We start from the raw sequence: 23,947 nt of genomic DNA, 5'->3' as shown, positions 1-23,947 counted from the left end.
TCCAGTCCAGGGCACTCTGTTCCCTTTACACTGCGTCCTCACAGGTCGGGAGAGAGATTTATCACCAAGAATCATTCTGTCTCTGTCACAAGGAGACACCAACTATGGCAGCTTTTAAAACTAGACTGAAGACATATTTTTATAGTCTATCATATACATAACTACTGCTATTGCCTTTTTACTGTATTTTTTATTATTTTTTTTATCGTACTTATGTATTTTATTGTATTTACTGAATTTTCTGGACTGCTTCTAATGCTTACTGCTATGTACATTTTCTTGTTTTGCCCATGTGAAGCGCTCTGTCGCAACTTGTTGCAAAGGGCGCCATATTAAATAAAGATTTGATTGATTGATTGAGATTGGAGAATGCAGGTAGATGTTGGCCAGCGCCTTATTTTCCCACCCTTCGACCTGACATTGCCCTGTGGTCAGTCTCAGCACGACTTGTTCTCCTGGTGGAGCTAACAGTGCCATGGGAGGATTCTGTGGATGAGGCAAACGAGAGGAAGAAACTCCGGTATGGTGGGTTAGCTGCTGAGATGGAACAGCAGGGGTGGAGAGTCTGGGTTTATCCAGTAGATGTGGGTTGTCGGCATTTGTCACGTACTCTGTGGCCCGGCTTCATAGAGATCTTGGATTCAGTGGACAGTAATTTGCAGCGTACACTGATGTACACAGAGAAAAGTAGCAATTGGCTGTGGTTGAGGCCGAGTGGGGACTTCAAAAGAGAGGCGACGGAGGAAGTTAATATCAATGAAAAGTATGAATGGCTATGTAGACTGGGCTGGGGTGGTGCTGGAATGCCAGCCTTCCAGAGATGTCGTGGGCTAGTCGACGAAACACCGAAGACGGGAGGTGTCCGTCTGATGACCCCTGTGAAGTGCCCCACCCAGCCCATTACAGAAGGTTGCCATGCTGAGTTGCTAGGTCGACCACACTTTGGTTGATCCCTGGAGCCAGTATCACATTTCAGCCATCAACACCAGGCCAATAAGAAATTCACATTACCTGGCAGAGGAAAAGCACTGAAAGCTCATGTATAACAACGAAGCTACATCTTTGTTGGTCCCCACCACCACTATCACATTTTATCTTATTATTATTATTATTATTATTATTATTTATTTAGCAGATGTCTTTATCCAAGGCGACTTACACAAACTAATGTGTGTGTGTGTGAACTATGCGTCAGCTGCAGAGTCACTTGGAACAATGTCTCACCCAAAAGACAAGGAGGTTAAGTGACTTGCTCAGGGTCACACAGTGAATCAGTGGCTGAGCCGGGATTTGAACTGGGGACCTTCTGGTTACAAGCCCCTTTTCTTTAACCACTGGACCACACAGCCCCCTAGCTTGGTGAAAGCTTATTCCAATATTAGCATGAAGTAAATAACATTTACTCTCATGTAATGCAAATTCATCATGTTCTTTTATGCTAAATGTCAGTATCAGAAAATGAGACTGACAGGGTCCGACATTGGACCAGAAAGGGAAAATTGCAATGTCAGACCAGGTCCGACATAGGACCGCAAAGGGTTAAGGCCACTGTGACAGGGAGGACCCTGTCGCTGGTTCTTACGTGGATGTGTGCCTTTGTGAAAGCAGCTGGGATGCGTAGCAGGAGACACATCGCTAGGAAACCAATTGAGCAGGAAGGTTCGACCGGCGCTGAGCTGATCGGGAGGACCTGATTGGCTAGGGGGCGTGCCTGGGGAGTGCGCAAAGCTAAAAAAGATTGCTTTGTTGTTACCGAGGAGGAGAGCGTCTGCTCTGCAGGATAACTCCTACAGAACCCTTCAACTGCCAGACGGATTCTGTAAAGGCGCTGGCCAGCCAGGACTGTTGGAAAGATTAGTAGGTTAGTTTAGGGGATGTGGATCCCAACCAATATGGAGAGGGTTTTGTAGTGTAGTAGGTTCCTGCAGCAGGACATCTCTTTTAATGAGGCTAGTGCTTGCCTTGTTTGGCAAACTTTTATTTTTAGCTTTGTTTTGTTTTGTTTAAAACAAAACAAATTTATTAAATCTGACACTAGAGCTACCATTGCTGGTACCCTTGTGGCAGCACCTGTGTTGTTATTAAATCTGCTCGCCTGTGCGGCGTGTCAACACCCACTGCTCTGTGTCTGACTCTTTATTATTCAGTGACGACCCACGCAGGTAACATCCCCCTGTTACAGCCACAATTTTAAATGTGAATATATAAAAATAACATTCTGGATAATGTTTCCTGTTCAGAGTAGTTTTGTAGTCTGTTAATATTCACTGGATATTAAGCAGATTTGCAATGAAAACTGACAGTAAACATTATATAGGGCCTTTATTATGCTAAAAAGAATTGGCAGCACTAAAGCAAGGATGTGAAGTGAAGATCTGCAATGATAGCAGCAAGCACAAAGCTTCATTTAGACTGGAATTTACAGGCAAATGGCTTTTATTTATTTATTTAAAAATGATATTAATTGGAAAAGCAGCTCATTTCCAAAGGCATTGCTGTTTATGTGACAATAGAAATGAGAAATACTGTCTTTACATTGAGGACATTTTACCCACACCTTTTAATAGATTAACTACAGTATTTTGCTCTTTTTGTTATAGCATTATTCTAACTCATATTACACCATTTTAATTAAGAGCATTTAAATTGTGTTTATGATGTTTTTTTTTTTTTTTTTAGTGCTGTCGGCTGCCCTTATTCTGACATCAATATCAACAAGGACTCTGTGCTTCCAGACCGCCTCAGTGGAGAAATGCCTCTGTCCAGTCCAGCCATGCCAAAGAACAAAAAAGGAGAAGTAAACGGTGTACCAACACCCCCCTTACTTGAGTAAGAGGAACATTTCTATTCCTTTTAGCATTATAATGACACTTAAGTGCACACTTTAGATCTAAATAGCAACTTATCACCTTTAAAGTTAGTTTGAAACGTTCCAAATGATGTGAACTTGCTGTCCTGATAGCAGTGCATGTACACAGCAAGGGGTAATTGGAACCTTCCTGTTTTTTAGTTAGATACATAAAATATTCAGCTTCAGACTGAGTTTTAGGCTCCCGGTCTTATCCGTGTGACTATTGACCCTCTGATCAACCTTCTTTTAGTGAAATGTGACATTGAAAAATATACGTGATCGTGTTACTTAAATGCATTTTCTGTTTCCGTTATTTGTGGATTGAAATTATAAAAAAAAAAGTGAAAGAGATATTTTAAGCAAGCCTAACCTGTTTTAGGAAAGGACAGTGCGAACAGGTTCACAACAAAATTATGGTTAACACAAAATTCCCTCTTAGCTTGCAAAGGAGCACATTTTTGTTTTTATCTTCCAGATTGCAGTCTGATAATTTTTAAAACATTGAGAGCTAGATGTACAATGATGGGCCAGTCACAGCACAAACATACCGCAATTTGCTTTTTCATTGCATCAATTCTCAAAGTATGCATTTTGTCGTATGTACTAAGAAAAAATATGTTAATGAAGAGAGCCACAGTATAAATATTTGTTGCATCCTCTTAGCGAGATCTCTAGCATTGCGAGAGTTGTGCGACTTTTTTTCGAATAAAATAATGAAAGGCAGTTTAATCCCATCATATTCTTGCCACAGTCTCCTGAAATGACCCAGAGGTAAGATTATGCACAGTGGACAGTAGTTTGACCACTGCAGGTATAGTATGGCTTCTCTGGTGACAGGCTCCAGCTCAAGAATTATGTGGCTGCCGAGCCTGTACCTGTGCTAATTTGGTCTTCATTTAAATCGAAGAGGATAATGCCGGTTCTCAACCTACAAATCACTCCTTCTTACTGAAGACAATGTCTCCTTCTTGCTGCAATCACAGCAGCCATGGTTAGGGGATAGTGCTTTTCATTCTGCCTTTTAAAGGTTTGCTAATTGCGTTTAAAACGTGCTTTCAAAAGTTCTTAACAAATTGATGCAATTGCCGGCAGCTTTAGTACATCTCATTATAATATTTGAGAACCCTCATTTGCACTCCACCCCATGTTTGCGAATTTATACAGGAACGCCCATAATTACATATTCATCTAAGGCTGAACCACAAAGAAACTGCTGCCGCAAAGCTTTCCCTAACAGCATTGCTCTTGTTTAATACATTTCACCATAGACTTCCAGCTTGTTTGCAACTGGTTTGATTTCAGGACAAGAAAGGATCCCTACACACTCCCTGACATTTACAGAAAGCAACAGATGGCCAGAGTAGATGTGTACAGAATAATGGAAATGAAAACATACAGAGATATTAGATAGACGTTTTGAAATGTCAGCTCACTTTAATAAACTTTGCTGGTTTCATGAATCATTTGACAATGTAAGCACATATAGTACATTTAAAACGTTTTATTAAGGAGCTCATAATGGTGTAAAATGTTTTAATATGCACTCTAAATTGATTACCATACAGATTATGTATTGCATTTTATTTTTTAGAAAACACTCAAATTCAAATAACTGCAGGTATCCTTTAGCTGCCAATCGCTCTGCAGAGAGTTCTGGAACAGAAAAGATTCCTCCAGAGGAAATAGACAGCGAGCCACCACACAAGAAACCTCTCCTATGTAATAACAAGGGAAAGAAACATAACAGGTAAGCGCCTGTTTAAACACACAAAACACCCTGGCCTCTATTGAAGACCATGTAAGTCATGTATGTAGGTGTCTGCTGACACTACATGAACCCAAGTTCTGTTGCAAATGCTCTTTCCCTTATTCATTCAATTGCATCAACAGTTGAATATTCATTTTTGTGAAACAGATCAGAGTTAACATAATAAAAAAATCCTACCCGTAATCAAATTAGTTTCATTAAAGTGTAAACTGCTTAAACCTGGTTGGCCATGATTATATTTTATTTGTACAAGTTCAAGTATATAATTGCTGTTTTGTGTACTCATTAATGGAAGGCCAGTTTACTGCTAAATTGGGCTTGTCAGTTAAGTCTATTTATTGAAATAATGGGAAAATGTATCCAGTTTTTAAAAGATAATGATGGTATTTGGGCCTCTGACACAGTCTCACCAAAGACCCTGGATCACTGTTTGATTTCAGCCTGCTTGTGGCCTCTTCATTTTGGCTCAAGACAGCAATGGCCAGGGGCCGGTTTTTCAAAACTTTTAATCTGGATAACAATGATCGAGATTTTGTTTTCCGATATTTTGCGTTCCAGATTTATTTTATCTGGTTTTTCAGAAAATGTCCCTGCTGGATTGCTTGTATCCACATTACAAATAATTACGCTTACAAAATTCATTTTGTTTTTAAAGGAATCTTTATCACAAAATCTAGGATTACAAAATCCGGATCACTTGATCCAGATTACATTTTGAAAAACCGACCCCAGATCATTTAGTAATTTTGTACCAAGATTATGTTAGAATTTATCTTCCATAATGAATTCAGCTCAAATATGCTGTTTTGGCATAACAGACAGCACTTTGGTCTTAGAATTTGGATATCAGGGTTTAATTCTTGGTCCCTAATTCCTGTGTTGCATTAAGGACACCAGTGGACCTTTTCCAGCATTTCTATCTCTGAAGTTGCTCCACCCCCCTGGGTTGCATGGATGTGAAAATGCTTGCTGTGGGGTGTTTTTCATAAAAGCTGATACATATCAAGTGAAATTGTATTGAATTATATTGACTTAGAGTTGGACGTCCATGTAAACAACGGAAAGTAGAGGAGTTGGAGGAAGAGGAGGAGATAGATAGTGAGGTGTCTTCAATTACTGAAGCCAAAGGTATGTTTTCCACCATGAGTACATCTATGAATGATTAGGTGCATTACACATGCAAAGACTGTGACTTAGAATGTATTTAAAACTGTGTCACGTTCATCATTCAGTCCTCATCCTTACAGTGATTAGATCATTAGTAATGACTGATTAAAAAGATCAGTCTAATTAAAAATTGTAAATATGTCTAGCACAAAAACAGCTCACCTCAACCTCTATATTTATTAACACATTTCACTAGTATGTTTAGGGTTTTTTTTTTGTTTGTTTTTTTTGCTGAAGTGAGCAAGTGCCTACGAATAAATCCCTGCTAGCTACTGTATTTTAACTTTCTTTTTTAGATTTTCATTTCTTACCTGCCTCATATTATGACTGAGGGAACATGTACAGTAAAATGCATTACCCAAAGGGAAGCCCAGCATACAATTTTGGAGGCAAATAGTAGTTTTATTTTTATTTTTACTTCTTCATTTTCAGAAACAGAAGAGCTCACTTTGCAGCAAGCCCTGCACCAGTCAGTGTTCATGCCTTCCACGTCTCCATTACCCAGTCTACCTCTGTGCTGGGAGCAACACAGCAAACTCCTTCCCAGTGTGCCTGGTATAACTGCCAGCAAAGTGGCCCAATGGACTGTACAAGAGGTACAGTAGCTACATAGATAGCAATTTGTTTGATAAGCTTGCATCTTTTAAATTATTTTTGTTGTCCACTCGCCATACTTTTTTAACATTCAAGAGATTTTCTAAGAAACTCGAAAGAGAGATTCATACAAATCTCGAAAGAGAGATTCATACAAATCAGATTGCCTTTTAACAGATTTCTTAATCATATTCAAAAGGGAATATGATAAACAGCTTCAACATCTCTGTCAGGAAGGTGAGTGGTGTATGGAAGGAGTGAATGTCCAAACCAGTAAAAAGTTCAAAACAAAGTACTTTTAATTATATTCCGACCCCTCTACCAGCAATGGTACGAGTTGTACACACACACACACAGGACTGCAGTCCAGAAAACACAGTCCAATAATACAATAACAGTGTCCAATACTTACAGTCCACCTGTGCTCCAAGTGCAGGGTGGCGTGCCGGGGAAAGTGATCCAGGGGTTTTTGCTGGCTCCGCAGCTTCAGCTACTGGTCTCGTCCTCGGCTGCAATACAGAACAAAACAAACAACGTTCTGGCTGCATTAACGTGAGCGTAAAGGGCCGTACTCATGTAGTTGCATCCCCTTTGTACTGCTCCTTGTGATCAGTTTGGCGCCCCGCTGTCTCCAATTGCTGCCCGCAACACAGCTGATCACAATAGAGTTGTTCCGCAGTCCCACAGCTACGGCCTTTCCCCAAGATGGCCGACGTCTGGTTCAGTCTTACCATCGAGTCGACCCATCCGTACCACCAACCTTGCCTAGCACCGTTCCTGGTGCAGCTTGGATTCCTTCTCTCCTGTTCACAAGCTCATATCTCATAAACTGTTGAGACACTGACTTTGAATTCAGTGTGGTTTCTGGTTTTAGATATTACGCAGTTTAATTATTGGTCTGGGTCATTTATTGTTACAGTGTTTTTTCAATGAAGTGCAGTCTACACCTCAAACACAGCCTGAGACCCCCTTGTCACCTTCCATATACTGCATCCACCACTATTACATGTATATGTGAAAATGTAATGCTTTAAAAAGACTACTTTCATCTAGTTTGTAATCACTTTGTTTTACTTTCTGGTGATTTTAGAAATATTTTCTTTTTTTTTTTTTTTTAGGTTTCAGAATTCATCCAAGGTTTACCAGGGTGCAATGAGCAGGTCATAACATTCCGAGAGCAGGTAAGTTTGTTGTGGTTGATTGAAATTATCATTGAAGAAATACTGAAATTGTCACAAACCTGTTTTAGTAAGGGTATACATGATCTAAAAAGTATTAAGACACATATTTGTCAAAGAGTATTGCATACATACCCTTCCTCTTGTAAAAGTACATTGAAACATATATTTACTGTGCAATGTAGTAAAAGTACACACTCCATGCATTTCCTGTGCAACGTAGAAATTTATGCATAACAGGACACTTAAGGAAAAATAAAATGTTTTGTTACAGGAATCAGGTGTTTTTTTATGGGCTAATAATAACTTGTTAGTTCAAAACTTTTTAAAAACATAATTCTGTGTAAAGTTACATCTGGTTTGATGATCTAACCTTATGGTGTCTATTTAAATACCTACCTAAATACTCATAGATGTTTAGATTCTGAATTGCTCTTAATAAAACAGGAATCTCTTTCAAAGCAGTGTTAAAAAAGGAATATAGTGATGTTATGGTTAGTTTTGAATCCCCATCCCAGTCATGGTTGAGACATCTGTTGTGAATGTCTCGACTAGAACAGATGTGGGTCACATGAGCCTTAATCCACATGTTTTTAAGAACTTTAGTTTGCCTACCGTGAAAGAGTCAGGGTTCATTTTGTAGATGGCAGAAGAGCTCAAAACCAGTTCACCGCCCCTTCACGTCTAAAATTGGCAATGCTGATAATAGCTAGTCCTTTTATCTTCAGGCAGGTCTCCATGGAGTGTAGCCGCAATAGGGGAAATTGTTTTGTGTTTTCCATGCCTTTCAGTGGCAGATTGCCATCTGATAGCATCTGCCATTAGTGTAAATGGGAATGTGTGCCGCTTTATCAGTCAAAACTAATTGTCTGTGAACACATAAATATTTATTGTGAGTGTGCTTAAATGCTTTATTTTCAACAATTTGGCACAGAACATTGGAAAATGTATCAACGGTTTACTTATCAGTGATTCTATGCATATTCAGTAGGCACATCTAAATTTAATTAAACTTGGGGGGACATGTATCAAGATCGACCAGTGCAGCGCTGAATTGGTGGAGTGTAAAGTAGCTCTGTCGCAGCACAAATTTTACCCCATCCCAAATGTATTAACTGGCCCACAATTAATCAGGCACAGCGTAAACTGGCACATTTATATGGGCTACCGGTAGCACAGATTAACAGACTAAATCTGAAAAATAGCGCCTCCCCTCCAAATGGGCTACCTCAATTGAACAATAGGTAGGTCATTTGCAGAGGAATGACCTGTGTTGAGTTTCTTGACTTTATTATTATATTATTATTATATGACGGATAAAACAAAATATACATTATGAAAAGGATATAATGAACCAAGTTTATTGTACAACCAATACAAACAATTGTACATAATGAAATAGCCAGTATCGAGCTATAATTTAATCCTCAGGGAGATCAAAAAGGGTAATGCAGACCCTAAATACTCTCCCTTCTCAGTACTCTCCCTCTGTTCCTGGGTTGTTCAGGAAGGTTAGGAGTTAGCACTCTCCATCGTAAGAAATGCCCCTGAAAATTCACAATACCATGAATTTCACAGAAATCGTGTATTTGACTGCCTACGGTGAAAAATATGCATTTTATTTTCCTTACATTATTTTACATTACTGTGCTCTTCACCTCCCCTGTTGATTTCATTCTTTTATCAAGTAGACGCAGCGCTACAGTAGCTGTACACAGTCCGGCTCAATGCTGTGCATTTGGTTACTACGACAATGGGGTCAACAAATACCAGCTTCATGATTGGTAAATTCCTCATACTGTACAATTACATTTCTACATCCTACTAATGTAAAGTGTGTATAAAGAAAAACACAAAAGCTTCGGTTTTGTCATTTAAGGTTTGCAGTTACCGTTTCTCCTGTGTTTAATATTTTGGGATTAGAGGCAGCAAAATAGGCTATAGGAATATACCAGAGTTGTAATTAAGTCGCAATTTTTTGTGACTCGACTCGAGTCATTGCCATCAAATGACTCGACTTGACTCGACTCCCTGCTCAAAAGATGTGACCTGACTCGACTCCCTGCTCAAAAGATGTGACCTGACTCGACTCCCTGCTCAAAAGATGTGACTCGACTCGACTCCCTGCTCAAAAGATGTGACTCGACTCGAGTCATACAAAAAAGTCTCAATAACAAATGTATTTCATTTTCAATACATGCAGCCCCTCTCTAACACACATAGTCATCTTGTCATTTTGCACATAAACAGGTTCCTGCCATGGTTGTTAAGACTGTTGCTAAGGAAATAGAAAACACTTTTCTAGCCTATAGCACCGTTCTGAGATCATAACGTCACAAGCAGCAGGGAGCCCGGGAATCAAAATGTGTAGGCGGGAAGCAAAAACAGATTTCTGGTCACTGATCACAGAAAATTGAGAAAAATAGTGATTTTAGAGTTTTGTCACAGACACGAAATAAACAAAACAACAACAGCATGGAGAGTACACTGAAAGTACCTGCAGTGGTGGAGTTCACTTTTAATAATTATACAGTCGACCTGGAGAGAAACAAGCAGGCTGCATCCTGCCAGCACTGTAAAGCAACAATATGAATAAACTGCATTCAAAACATAGCACTGGTAACTGCCACTAATTTATAATTTAGTTTTTTTCAACGGCTAAAATGAGAATCTGAATTCATTAACAACTCAGGCACAATGCAACAGCGGTATTTTTCGAAAATGAGTAGGTAGTCAATATTCAATATTTAAAAAAAATAAAAAATATAATGCCAGGGCAAATTAAACAACACAGCAGAAAAAGCACTGATTAGGAGTTATTTTTCAGGTTTTGTTAGCACACAAGTAAAGGTAATAATGAATGCATCTAAAATGTTTCTAATAAGTAAAATTTTGCTGAGTGAAAGCTTGAAAAGTAAATAATTTGGGAAGTATTTGGTGCTCACTATTCTCTTTATTTATTTTCTCTATGTATTTTATCAATTTATTTATGGACATCATATCTCTTAAGGGAGTTGGTGCTTTGTAGCTATTTTTAAATTTCCTTTTAAATCCAATTCTGAATAAAACATTGTTTATTGTACATATTTGTTAAGCTAATGCAAATTAATAAAAACTACAAACATTTGGAAGTTTACCTAAACTAATATTAGATAGTCCAAGGTCAGTGCTAATCAGGGTCTGTGAAACTACAGGTTTATGTTTAAAGTCTTAGTTAAAGACTTTAAGGCTTAAAACATTTTTTCTTTTCTTTCTTTCTGGCCACGTCTTATACTTTAACATACATATACATAAATCTTTAACTTAAAGTTTTATGTATATTAAGTATAAGATGTGACCAGAGAGAAAATTTAAAAGATTAATTTGTTTTTGTACTTTTTTCAGTGCAGTATTATGTTTTGTTATGCCATTAGGACTCCTCCAGACACCTTTTTATTATATTTTGTGCTTTTGTGAAACAGCATCTGTTACTTAAAAATGTCTAGTTGACATTTAATGGAAAAAGACACGCCATAGCTCAGCTTACACTAAGAGGAGAAATATGTAGTACAGATTCTATGTTACCTGTGAATTATATAACATTTTGCCTCAGTTTTTTATTTTTCTATTTGTCTCGTATGTGTTAAAACCTTGACGTAATATCTCAACATGAAATTAAATGCCACCAAATTTCCTTTAATTTGGTTAATGTATCTGATACCAAACTATAAGGGGGAATGTCAGTGTTGAGAAGTGAGAAAATATTAGATATGTTATTTATTTTGTGGTATCATTCATTACTAAACACCCAACTCAATTGAGCACAGAGAAATGGGTCTTTATACAGTGGCAAAATGTGTTTATAAATAGATCAAGGAATCAAATTCATTAAAACGGAAAGACGAAAACAAAGCAGAAGCCGTGGACTTTTAATGGTGAACATAAGTGGGGCAAGTATGACCACATTATTGTGCATCCTAATTTTGTATTTAACAAATTATTATGTTTTTTTTATGTATACATTGCTAATCTCCTGTAAAACTAATCTGATTAAATCAAGATATCTTTAACTGTCAGAACCAGTGCTTAATGTGTACCTGGCACAGCCCCAGAACCTCTAGGTGTGAAGAAAAATATTGTAGCCTACTTCAATAGGAGCACTAGCCTGCTATATTATATTAAACCAAAACAATAAAAAATAACAATCTGGTTCTCTTGCCTTTTTCAGTGAATATCATTTAATTAACAGAGAATAAAAACATACTAAGATAACAATTACCTAGCCTAAGTTTAATTAATCGTTTTTGTAATCTACCAGCGGCATCTGTTGCATACACATCACTGATAATAGTGCAGACCGTGGGTCAAACCAGTGTTCGTGTTGGAGGGCATATATATATATATATATATATATATATATATATATATATATATATATATATATTTTTAATCAACGTTGTCCTTCTGGAGTCCTCTGAATGCTTTTTAATTTGTTTGTTTTTTTAAACAATTTAAATACAAAAACATAACATAACATGTATACAGGCTTTTTTAAATGTATTTATTATTTGTCCTGCGGTTGCCTTTAGTTAATTTCTATGCACAAACTACTACTTTGTATATGTAGAATACGTGAATGTAAACATCTAACACTAGTACGTACAATGCTCTTTCAAATAAACGTGTTATGATTTTGAATGTGCGGTTCTTAAGAACGGTATTATTGTCATTGCTTGCGCCCCGGCACCTCTTTCTTTACAAAGTAAGCACTGGTCAGAACTAATGACTCGAAGTGACTCGAGCCAGATTGGTGACTCAACTCGAGCAGTTTATTGACTCGACTCGAGCTTGGCATGTCAAAGACTCGACTCGACTCGAGTCTTTACTCCCCAATGACTCGACTTGACTCGAGTCCCGATTTTGGTGACTCGTTACAACTCTGGAATACACAGTCATTTTAATTGATGTGTCAACATAAGTTTTAAAGGTTTACAAAACTCGAAAATGTTGCAGAATTTGTCATTCAAGGTTGTTTTAAAAAATCTATCTTGACTGCTTGTTACTTTTTTTGCAGCCAACATAGACCGCCTTGTTTCCAGCAGAAGTTTGTTACATTTTTAAAGAATGTTTCAAAAGTGAATCGAGTTACAATGTACATTTTTAAAGAGTTGACTCAGTAGCTAGGCTAAATGTAAAATGTTTCAACCATGGTTTTTGGGTTATGTTCTTGATGAACTATTAATGATAACACATTTTAGTCAACTTACATCAGTAGAATATAATGTAAATAGATTTTTTTTTTTTTTTAAATAAAATCTCGGTTTCGTGACACCGTGAAATTCTTTGTTTTTTTATTATCATTAGTGAATTTCTGGGCCCCTATATGACTGCTGTCATAATGCTCTTTCCTATCAGACTTTTTCTTTGCACCCAAATAAGACCAATTTGAAATCGGTCTTATTTGTGGACCCTTTTAGGGCCAGCGTAGCTGTTTTCCCGCTTCATAAATCTCATTTTAATATCACAGATTTCATTTATAAATGAGCCCCACCTACAATTTTCCCAGGCATATATTTAAGGCTTGACAAGCCTTGAAATGCATGGCTAATGATTGGCGGAGCGCATTGCACGGCGGAGCGCATTTTGGCGGTGTTAACACGGCCTTAACTTGCCAAAAGTGTCATGATACATACAGGGCAATTTTAAGGCTGGAGTAAACTCGGCGCTATGGCCTTAATGCCATCACAAATGCTTGATGCAGGTCCCCCTTGGTCTTGTATGAAATATTTTATACTTTTATGGAGGTTTAGCAAGCTTACCAAATTTAAGGAAACTGCATATTCACAAGCGTATCAGAATACAGATAACCTGTATTTGATCAAACACTGCCTGTGTGTAAGTATGATCTCTCAATCAAGTTTTTTTTTTTTGTATTTCTTTAATATGAAGAATAATATTAGGAAAATATTAAATGGTTGATATACAGTGAAACCTCCAAAATGTGGCCTTAATAGAGGGGTAGTCTTATTACAAAAGGTATTTAGAATTATTCTGGTACTGTACTATGTCAGAAACTCTTGCTATTCATACTAAATAGGAAAAAATCACCAAGTGTACAAATTCATTGCTCATCTTCCACACCTCTGAATAGAATAATGAGAGAAGCTTATTTACTGAAAATATTAGTGGGTTTGCTGGACATGTAAGCATCAAGGCACCTAAGCAGCAAGTCAACTGAAATCAAATTGAATCAACAAGGTCTTCATGCAGTACATAAAGTGCTATTGCAATGTGAGCATTACGAAAGCCTTAAGATATTGTCACAGGGCAGGTGTCACATTATTATTTAGTCATTTAGCAGACGCTTTTATCCAAAGCAACTTACAGAGACTAGGGGGTGAACTATGCATCAACAACTGCTGCTGCTGCAGTCACTTACAATGGGTTGCTACAAGAGAGAGAAGCAGATTTTAGTTCAGTCACACCATACATGTATATACGGCCAGTTATTATACAAGCCAATAGACAGTCATCAAAGACAGTGCAGGGACAGAGCTGAGATAACCAGTGCGCCTCACAGCTACAGAATTCTTTAGACAAAAAAAGAAAGACTTTCTTTAAAATAAGTTGCCCATCTGGACCCAAACAATTTCTTAAGGGTGCTGTCTTGCAATTCACTTTTGTCTCATGTAGATATTGAGCTATCATTTAGAGGTGAACAGGCTTGGGGATAGACATGCCCTGATTAACCACTGGTTGCTGATGAGAGTAAATTGTAATTTTTGTTTGTTTTGCTGTTGAACGTTCTGGTTGCAATAAATATTTTGGGATTACACCCCTCTTTCTGCCTCACGACTACCTTCCTCACCTCAGGGTGTATATTAATCCTCAGAGGGTGCTGCTGGAAGTTATTCCAACTCTGTATTGAGTTCCTAATGAGGACCCAACCAGATATAACAACTTGCACTACAGTTAGTTTATTGGAAAGAAGCTTGTACAGATCATAAACAAAAGGAGGAGTTTCAGACAGTGAGTTTGAAAAAGCAACATCTGTCATAGGTCCAGCTGTGTTGCTGTATGATGTGGGATGTACATTTGTAGCTACTTTATTATTTGATCTTCCCCTGGCATCAAATGGTTAATAATAATACAAATAATAATAATAATAAAAAAACCTTGTTATTGATACATATTTCTGTTTGAAACAGGCAATTTTGTTAGAGATTATAAATGATTATACAAGTTCCATTTGTGACCAGCTCGATATATGAACCAGTAAAATAACTCAGTCAGACCCTTATAATTGGAAAACATCTGTAGACAGTCCTCTTTCTGGACTTGATCTCTATTAAGACCACGTTATACTGGAAATGCTGGAAAGTTTACATTTTTGTGAGGGTATTTTACCATTGCTGCATAGTCACATGGAAGTACTGTAGTATGAAATAAATGAATTATGTGTTACAGATATAATGTGTGTAGTTTTTGTGTATTTATTTATTTATTTATTTATTTATTTATTAGCAGACACCCTTATCCAGGGCGACTTACAATTGTTACAAGATATCACATTATTTTTACATACAATTACATTATTTTTTACACATTATTTTTACATATTTTTATTTGTGTGTGTGTGTGTGTGTGTGTGTGTGTGTGTGTGTGTGTGTGTTATTAATCTGCAAGATATTTGCTGGTTTACTCTAGCATTATAAAACTGAGATCAAGCATTTTCCAGGGGTTTAAAGGGATTGTTCTCATGGTTTGAGGTGTGAAACAGCTTTAATAAAACAGCATTTATAAATAGAGCAATAGACAGTAAGGTTATGGAATTCATTTGTGAACCAATGCATAACTGAATCACTCCTGTCTACAGGCTCATATATTTCATATTGTTTCTTGTAAAAAGCAGCTTGGTAAACAAAGGATAAGATTAACACTCCATGTGCTTTGGGGAAATGTATCTAATTTGGTTTTCAGAACAGGACATTCAATCAAAAGTGCTATTCAACCATGATCTTTCAGACGGAGCAGTGGATGTTGGTGTTTGTAATTTCTTAATTCAGAAATGCCAGTGATTATCAAGAACAGAACCCGCACTAAAAAGAAAAAAATGATTAGATTAGCAATGACTTCTGTACTTTATTCACTTAATCTTTCCTTCTGTAGCAAATTGACGGAGAGGCATTTCTGCTGCTCACCCAGGTGGATCTTGTGAAGATAATGAGCATTAAACTGGGACCTGCCTTGAAAATCTACAATTCTATTCTGATGTTCAAATCTGCAGAGAACTCCTACAATGAACTGTAAGCACTTGAGGGGAGAGGAGGACAGACATTTTTGCACTTAAGCTCAAATAAAGCTATTGTTTAAATCCAAGCACAAATGTTTGCGTGAATGACCAAGATGGGCCTGTAAAGTTCTGACAGGGATTCAATAATGTACCTCATGTCTAGTGCAGTGTTCCATGGCTGGAACGTCTCCAAGACGCACAGAGTGTCAGTGTCTGCTACACTATAATGCATTCATTTTGCCCTCTTTCTACTACTCTGGTTAGCACCCTGTATTTCCCATGGTGCCCTTGCACTACACACCAAATTTCACTGTCTCATGGTGGTATGATACTACCGCGTGTTGAACCTCCCTCCTTTTTTAAAAGCCAACTTCAGTATGTGTTTTGTTTACAGGAAAATTCCAAACCATAATAAAGTTACTTGTGTTTTAAGTAGCTGAAATTAGCACCCTATGCAATTAACTAGTCTGCTCATAATGGTTTTAAATCAGTGAAAACCAAAGTTAATTATCAGTTTATTTCAGTAATATTTATTTCAGTTGTTAAAAAAAAAACCATAAAATGTAATATTACAGTGTTTTTATTATAAAAAAAACAGAAGCTTCAAACTGTGTTGTTTGTATTACTATTGTTTAAAGTTAAAGCTTGTGCTTTTACAGTAAATAAAGTTTGCCTGTTATGTGAGTATCCTTTTGCTGAGCATGTTAGGAAAATGTTCGTGCTCAGGATTCTGAAAGTAGTATTTTCACAGCTGGAAGGACGATTTAATTGAATACATCCATGGAAATTGGATAATGCATTTGTGACAGTTTAGCATCACGGCCAAGCTGTTATCGGCAGGAAGAGCGCCACAGAACACAGAAAGCTGCAGTTTCAGCGCAAATGCGCACGTTTAATAAACAAAGACAGTGGATGAAACAAAAGACATTAACAAAACAAAAGGCACAAAACAGCTATACAAAACTCAGGGATGGACATAAACACAACACAGCAACACAGCACATGGACCTCCACCTCTACCACCAACATTAATTCCCTAAACTCATACTAAACTAACACCCGTGGTCACCCTTTTTATACACCTGTGGCTGGCGCCTAATTAATAATTTAATCATTCCAGACACATCCCCACGTGTTTTCGCAAGGAGGAATTTAACCCCCTCCCTGCCACCCAATATCCCCCACACAAACACACACCCATGCACTGGCAAGGCTTTCACCCTGCCACGCTGCCACAACATTTTAAACATTATCAGGTTTTGATGAATTTTAAATAAAGCTGTGCGTGGGGAAGGCACTTTTAAGCTCATGGGAGTTGAGCAATTTTGATTTCACAAATAGAATCTTGCAGTGTTTGGTAACAGTTTTTTTTTCTTACTGTTTGTGTGAGAAGCTGTAAGGTACAAAAGCAATAGGCTGGCAGCTTGCAGGGATACATATTCAACATTAATCCAAAAGTCAGAATAATTCAAAAGGATTAAGGAGAAAGCATTCCAAAACCCCTTGAGTACTATCAACTCATATTTTTCCATTTGCAGTATCATCAGTGGCACAGATGTAGAATGGTGCATGTTTTCACACTGAGGTGAAATAGAGCTACCGGGATCCCACCTGTCTTCAAGTCCTGCCATGGCAGACAAATGCATTTTCCCTATAGAAGGGCTATGCTCTAGCTTTTGGGTTTAGTTTGTTAACAGTGAGCAACATTGTTTGTATATTTTGTACAGTCATTATTTATTCAATAATGTCACTATCATGCTTAGAAGAAAAAGGCTCAGCAACATGTAGACTTTTGGCATGCTTATACTGATGGTGAGCGGCAAACTTTATATTGGGATTTTGTTTCCCATCTCATTAAAATGAAGCTATCTTCACAACAGTACTGCCTTTATTTTTAGACATACAGTACACATGTATACTACAGTTCATTTTTGATATGTGTATTGTAGATCGTGGTGATACTAATATCCCTAAATAGTGTGTTTACAGCTGTATGTATGCTACTTACATATATGTACCTAGGGAACTCTGCTATGTGGTTAATTAGCAAATGTATACTTTTCTTTAAAATTGTAAAGCCAATGTAAGATATTTATTGTACTGTATGTGAGAGGGATCACCACAGAAATTAAGTTCCTTGTAAATTTGCTGAATTGAGAAGTGTGCCATGTTAAAAGGGTGTTTAACCTCAAACTGTTGAATCAAGGCATTAAGCATCTGGCACTATTTTACAATGAGGGGTTTGGTACGACATGAAATACAATATGAAATGGTAAAAACTTGCACTGTTTATATACTTTTGTATATACTTTTGTATGTTTATATCTTTGCATGGTGTTATTGCAAAAAAAATGTATTTAGAAAATTGCATGACCACAGGGCTTACTATTGAATCAACAAATGAAATAATAAAAACATTATATTACATGCGCAACATGTTGTTCCTTATGTTTCAAATATGTATTTCTATTTTCTATAGCCTAATAAGAGTGTGCTGGGTTTCAAAGGAAAACTATCATTTGCTTAACGTCACACTAAAATATGGTTACTCTATAAGAATGTTGTCTCAAGGGTCTACCTTTATTCAGCATGTTTTACTTCCAAAACATTAGGCAAAATAACCGAAAGAACAATATATAATAATATCTGTAAACCAGATACAGTGGTACAGCAGATGTTTAAACTAACTTTCTCAGCAAAGATAGTGTAAGAATTATTTAACCTTGCCAAACTGGAACAAAGATATTCACTAGCACATGAAAAGACCAACATTTAATGTCTTTTCTGAAGCATGCAGTTTCCTTTTGAATAATGATGATATGATAACCAGCTTATGAAACATCCAAATTACTTTCTGCTAGCAATTTTTTTTTATTATTATTTATTTATTTTTATTTTTTTTACTTGCTGACAACTCTGCCTACATTGGTCATGTTTCATGATATGTAAGCCAAAATCATCTCTGCAATGTTTTTGAGAAAATGTATTTGGTTAAAACTGGTTGTCAGTGCAGGAATTATCCGGTGCTAATATTAGCTTTGAGCAATCTACTCTTTCTTGCAGAATGCAAGCATACTGTGCTGATTAACTTGCTGTTTTGGCCATCACCTTTTTTAATGTGAAAATAGTGCTTGATTACTATGTGTACCTAAATCGTGGTTTCAAGTTAGCTATATATTATTACACTCTCAAATTATCATTACTAACCAAGCCCCACACCACACACGCATAAACACACACTTCTTATACACAGTTAAGAACGGCAGCTACTAAAAACAGATCCTAATCGATGTAACGTCCCTGAACCTGGATCAGTTACAGCTCAAAATTGTACACCACATCTATTCAACTTGAACGGCTCATTTGGTCAACACAACCCTCTGCTTATCCTCCCTTTTGAATAAAACAAACCCCTGAATGTCTTTCAAAGGAAAAAGATCAGTTAAAGGTGACAGGATCAATACATGCTATACATTGAATTATTTATTTACTGGTCACCCGCATAACTGCTTCTGCTAGTCCATTGCCCTATATCTCCTTCAGGCCATGGGGTTACTAACACGATTTTCTCTGTGTACAGAAAAGAAAATTGGACTGAAGGGGATAAAGTACCCTGAAATCTTTAGCTACAAATGTAATAAAAAAAAACTGGTAAAGTAGAAATAATTTAACTTGAAAGGAGAATTGTCCTGCTAGCAACAGCAACCTTCACATCTTGAGAAACGTGACCCCTAAATGGAATAACGTTTATGATCGTTATGGGCTGAACAAAACCACAGGCTGCCCGACCCGTTTCAAACCATAAAACATCACTCCACTAACAAGTAGTTGGCATCAAACTAAAATACAAACCCCTGAGAACTTGCAACACATGTTCGTTTTTATTTTGACTGGGATGAATTTGAAAATGAACTTATCTGAGATGTAGAAAACACTGAAGAGCAGTGTGAGGCTCAGCAAACCTTATTACCATATTCAACTGTAAACAAGAATTCACAGGAATTCAGTGCCTAATTACTCCACCTCATCTGAGCATCAAACACACCTCAACTGCCAACTGCGAAAATTGATAATTTAAATGAATCTGGGTTTTTTTAATTAACAAATACACATGTGGTATAAAAAGAACACTCCACTTAAGTTTATTTAAACTTGTGAGGAAGGCAGCATATACAATGTAAATAAACATGGTACTGCATGAACGGTTTAGAGTCTAATCTATGTACTGCACTGAATAACTCAACATTCTATTCATGTGTCTAGCCCTTTCAGTGTTTGTATTTTGATGTGTCGAGTTTATAGTCAAAGAGAAGCATTACGCGGTACTGTGCTGCACAGGACTGGAAGATTTTGATAAGTCCAACTGAAAGAGTTGTATGACTGTCATCTCCCTGTTTTCCAACAGTTCCAAATTATCCAAGTCTTCCAAGTCTTTTTACAGATACAGTACTAATGTATCTGTACAGTACTTAAGCTATTTTTGGTCTGTTCATGCCAATGTATTTACACTGATATTAAAACTGTGAGAGAAATACTAAGTTTAATCCATCCCCAGGATATGTTCTCATGTCTGCTGGCCACTTCATTAACTTATTTGCTGTCTATACTATACCTCAGTCTTATCAATCAGTTACTTAATTTCTATATTTAGTTGTAAATGTACTACGGGGTGTGGTAGAATGCTAGATAGGAGTTCCCTTGAAGGCTGTTATATTTTTTATCTTTCAGTTATGATTTATTTTTCAGCATTTCCTGATTGCTGGATTTCAGCAATCATTCATACATAGCTGGCAAACTAAACATGGCACATACATTAACCATGGTAGTCACACTCTAAAGGATGAATGTCATTTAGCAATAGGACCCAAAGAAGAGGATTCTTCGGGTAACAGCTGGTATGCAGCAGTTAGATATGATGTTGAAAAGCAATGTAAAAAAAAAGGGTGCGAATCCAAGACCAGCATACCCAAATACATTTTCTCCCAATTTGGAATGCCCAATTGCTTTTCCCCTCACCACAGCAATTTCCCACATGGCTCAGGAGACCCGAAGGTTCAGTGGGCGTCTTCTGATCCTACGACCAAGCCAGCTTCCTTTTTCACCCAGAAACTTGAGAGTGGATTTCATTGAGCTACCTACCTCTGGAGGACAAAGGCCAGTCCTGCAGGTGTCTGCTCTGAGCTCACTGGGCGCCTGGCCAGCAGGAAAGCCAGGCCAGCCTACTTCGCACAGTCAGGACGTGAACCTGCGTTGTATGACTGAACCTGCGCACCACGTGGCTGTGTTTCTACCAGCTGAGCCACTCGAGGACCCCCAGTTTGCCATGTTTTTTAATGCTTTTTTATGCTTTACCATAGCTCTGGGCTTTAAAGTGCTAACCTATAGTTTCACACTGCATTATTACTCTGCTATGCTTTTACGGTGGGAAACTTTTATATGGGGAAAGAAGTGCATTTCTTTAAAATGGTTTCTCTTTTACTACATTACTAATATAAAAGAGAGAGATACATAATTAATTTTGTATTTGTATTTTATTTGCAATCTAAACACACTTGCTCGCAAAAGAAGCTTGTATTTACTCATGCACACTTACAGTAAATAGAAGCAGTAGTAAGTCCAAAGATAAGCTTATCTTCCTGGGTAACAGATCAGCAAAGCTACAGGCTCGTAATCATACAGTGAAGTAGAGAGGACAAGCTTTATTAACTTGAACAAACACTAAACCAATAAAAGGGCAGCAGTGTGGAGTAGTGGTTAGGGCTCTGGACTCTTGACCGGAGGGTTGTGGGTTCAATCCCCAGTGGGGGACACTGCTGTTGTACCCTTGAGCAAGGTGCTTTACCTAGATTGCTCCAGTAATAACCCAACTGTATAAATGGGTAATTGTATGTAAAACTAATGTGATATCTGTATAATGTGAAATAATGTATAATGTGATATGTTGTAACAATTGTAAGTCGCCCTGGATAAGGGCGTCTGCTAATAAATAAATAATAATAATAATATATATATATATATATAGTGAGGGAAATACGTGATATTCCTTTAAGGAATGGCGGCCCAGACTGCCTAGCACCAGGGTAAACTACGGGGCGGGGTTAGGCAGTATAAAAGAGAGCAGAGCAGAGCAATCGGGATGTTGTTTGGGGAAGCACTGCCCGACTGCATTGCTGCATACCGGAGTTTGCTGGAGTTCCTGCTGTTATTTTGTTTTGTAAGTACTGCTGACACCGTAGTTAGTTTTTGAAAAGTATAGTTTAGTTCAAAGAATCGTTTTGTGCATTCGCTTTTGTTTATTTATCAGTTTCATGTAAAAATACAGGCAAGTTCAAACGTTGCTTGTTTATTTTGTTTGCCTGCGTGAGGCGGAAAAGCCAAGGTCCGCTGGGCCGGAGCGTACCTGTGAAAACCTTTTGTTTGTGTTGTGTGAAGAACGGGAATAGAAAACAAGGACACCACGACTGTAGAGGGGGACTGTGTATTGGTTTAGCACTTTGAGTATTGTGTGGACCACACTCATCACCCAGTGCCCACTGTTCCTGGAGGGGAGCCATTCCCCCAACCTACCTGTGTTTCACTGTTCCTGGAGGGGGAGCCATTCCCCCAACCTACCTGTGTTTCACTGTTCCTGGAGGGGGAGCCATTCCTCCAACCTTCCTGTGTTTCACTGTTCCTGGAGGGGGAACCATTTCCCCAACCTACCTGTGCTTCACTGTTCCTGGAGGGGGAGCCATTTCCTCACCTTACCTGTGCACTGTTCCTGGAGGGGGAGCCATTTCCCCAGCCTACCTGTGCTTCACTGTTCCTGGAGGGGGAGCCATTTCCTCACCTTACCTGTGCACTGTTCCTGGAGGGGGAGCCATTTCCCCAACATACCTGTGTTTCACTACTCCTGAAGGGGGAACCATTTCCCCAACTTACCTTCCCTGACCAGTGTTACTGTCTCCTCTTCATCACCTACAGTTAGCTAGGGTCGAAGAAGTGAGCTAGTTAGTAGCCCGTACAGGACGTGTCCTGACTAATAAACGTGCTGTTTGTAATTACTTGTAAATAAAAAGCAACTTACCTGTGAATGCAGCGTGTCCTTCTGATCCATACCTGGGGGAAAAAGCACACCCTAGTGGCGAGTACGAGTGGTGTCTTTCACTATATATAATATATATATATATATATATATATATATATATATATATATATATATATATATGTATATATATATAACCACCTCTGTTTTACCTGATAAAAGCACTTCAGAAGAGAATTTTGTTCACTGACTTTCTAGCACAGAGAAACTGCTTACAGTCCTTCTGTGCGCTTCACAGATCTTGCCCACCTCATCCCAAATTGCATTCTTCTGTTATATACTTCTTCCAGCACTCAGCTCCAGGATCCCATTCACTGATATACATTATATGAACTCCTTCTGTAAACCTCTACCCCCACCAAACCTTTGTTTTTAAATCATAGCAGCTACTGTCAAACTGGAACAGGAATTAACCTGGCAAGGATGTTTTTTTATTTAGAAATGTGACTAGAGATTAGGTGCTGTTACCAAGCAAGAAAATGACAGTGTGTAAAACTAAGATAATATGCTACTCTATCTGACCAATACTCACTGTATTTTCACAATGTTTTGATACAATGATCAGTAACACACAGGCCACTCACTCACTATATATTAAAGGTGAGAAAGCAGTCTCCCCTCTCCTTGAAAGCTTCCTGCCCTGTTGTCATTTTTAGAAGCCAAACAGTTACACTTAGGCCACTACTGCAGCAGCATTAGGTTATGAATATTATCTGCACAACAATGCTCTGTTATAGTACAGGAAGAAAGCATACCTTAAATTAAGTTATAGATTTTTTTTTTCAGAAAGGTGTTTTTATTACATTATTATGCACTTTACAAAATTATAACAGACACACTCACATTTTCAACATGGTCTAAGGCAGTGGTTTTCAAACATTTTAGGCCCCGTACCCCTTACCAAATAATCTAGTCTACCGCGTATCCCGATCTAAGACAGCGGAAACGAGTTGAAATTAAGTCCAAAAACAGGTTATGCTTCTGAAAGGTTCCAATTTAAAACAAAATCAGGTAACGATTCTCAACAAAAAAC

The 23,947-nt window shown here is 37.8% G+C and overlaps 1 protein-coding gene and 1 long non-coding RNA gene across 2 annotated transcripts in view; one reads left to right on the top strand and one right to left on the bottom strand.

The window, feature by feature from the left end:
* LOC117410559 (lethal(3)malignant brain tumor-like protein 3) overlaps positions 1-18,257 on the top strand; it is a 45,854-nt gene extending 27,597 nt beyond the window's left edge. The window contains exons 17-22 of the mRNA XM_034017182.3: positions 2,680-2,829; positions 4,443-4,598; positions 5,656-5,747; positions 6,219-6,382; positions 7,499-7,561; positions 15,707-18,257. Of these exons, the coding sequence (XP_033873073.1) occupies positions 2,680-2,829; positions 4,443-4,598; positions 5,656-5,747; positions 6,219-6,382; positions 7,499-7,561; positions 15,707-15,847 (766 nt within the window). The 3' untranslated portion in view covers positions 15,848-18,257. The remainder of the gene's footprint in view (positions 1-2,679; positions 2,830-4,442; positions 4,599-5,655; positions 5,748-6,218; positions 6,383-7,498; positions 7,562-15,706) is intronic.
* LOC131737263 (uncharacterized) overlaps positions 6,683-23,947 on the bottom strand; it is a 119,749-nt gene continuing 102,484 nt past the window's right edge. Inside the window, exon 3 of the long non-coding RNA XR_009328851.1 lies at positions 6,683-6,889. This is a non-coding gene — a long non-coding RNA (uncharacterized LOC131737263). The remainder of the gene's footprint in view (positions 6,890-23,947) is intronic.

The sequence above is a fragment of the Acipenser ruthenus genome, chromosome 6, assembly GCF_902713425.1.
Source record: "Acipenser ruthenus chromosome 6, fAciRut3.2 maternal haplotype, whole genome shotgun sequence".
In the NCBI taxonomy this organism is placed as follows: domain Eukaryota; kingdom Metazoa; phylum Chordata; class Actinopteri; order Acipenseriformes; family Acipenseridae; genus Acipenser; species Acipenser ruthenus.
Note: the sequence above shows the minus strand (reverse complement) of the source record. Positions and strands in the feature narration are given on the sequence as shown.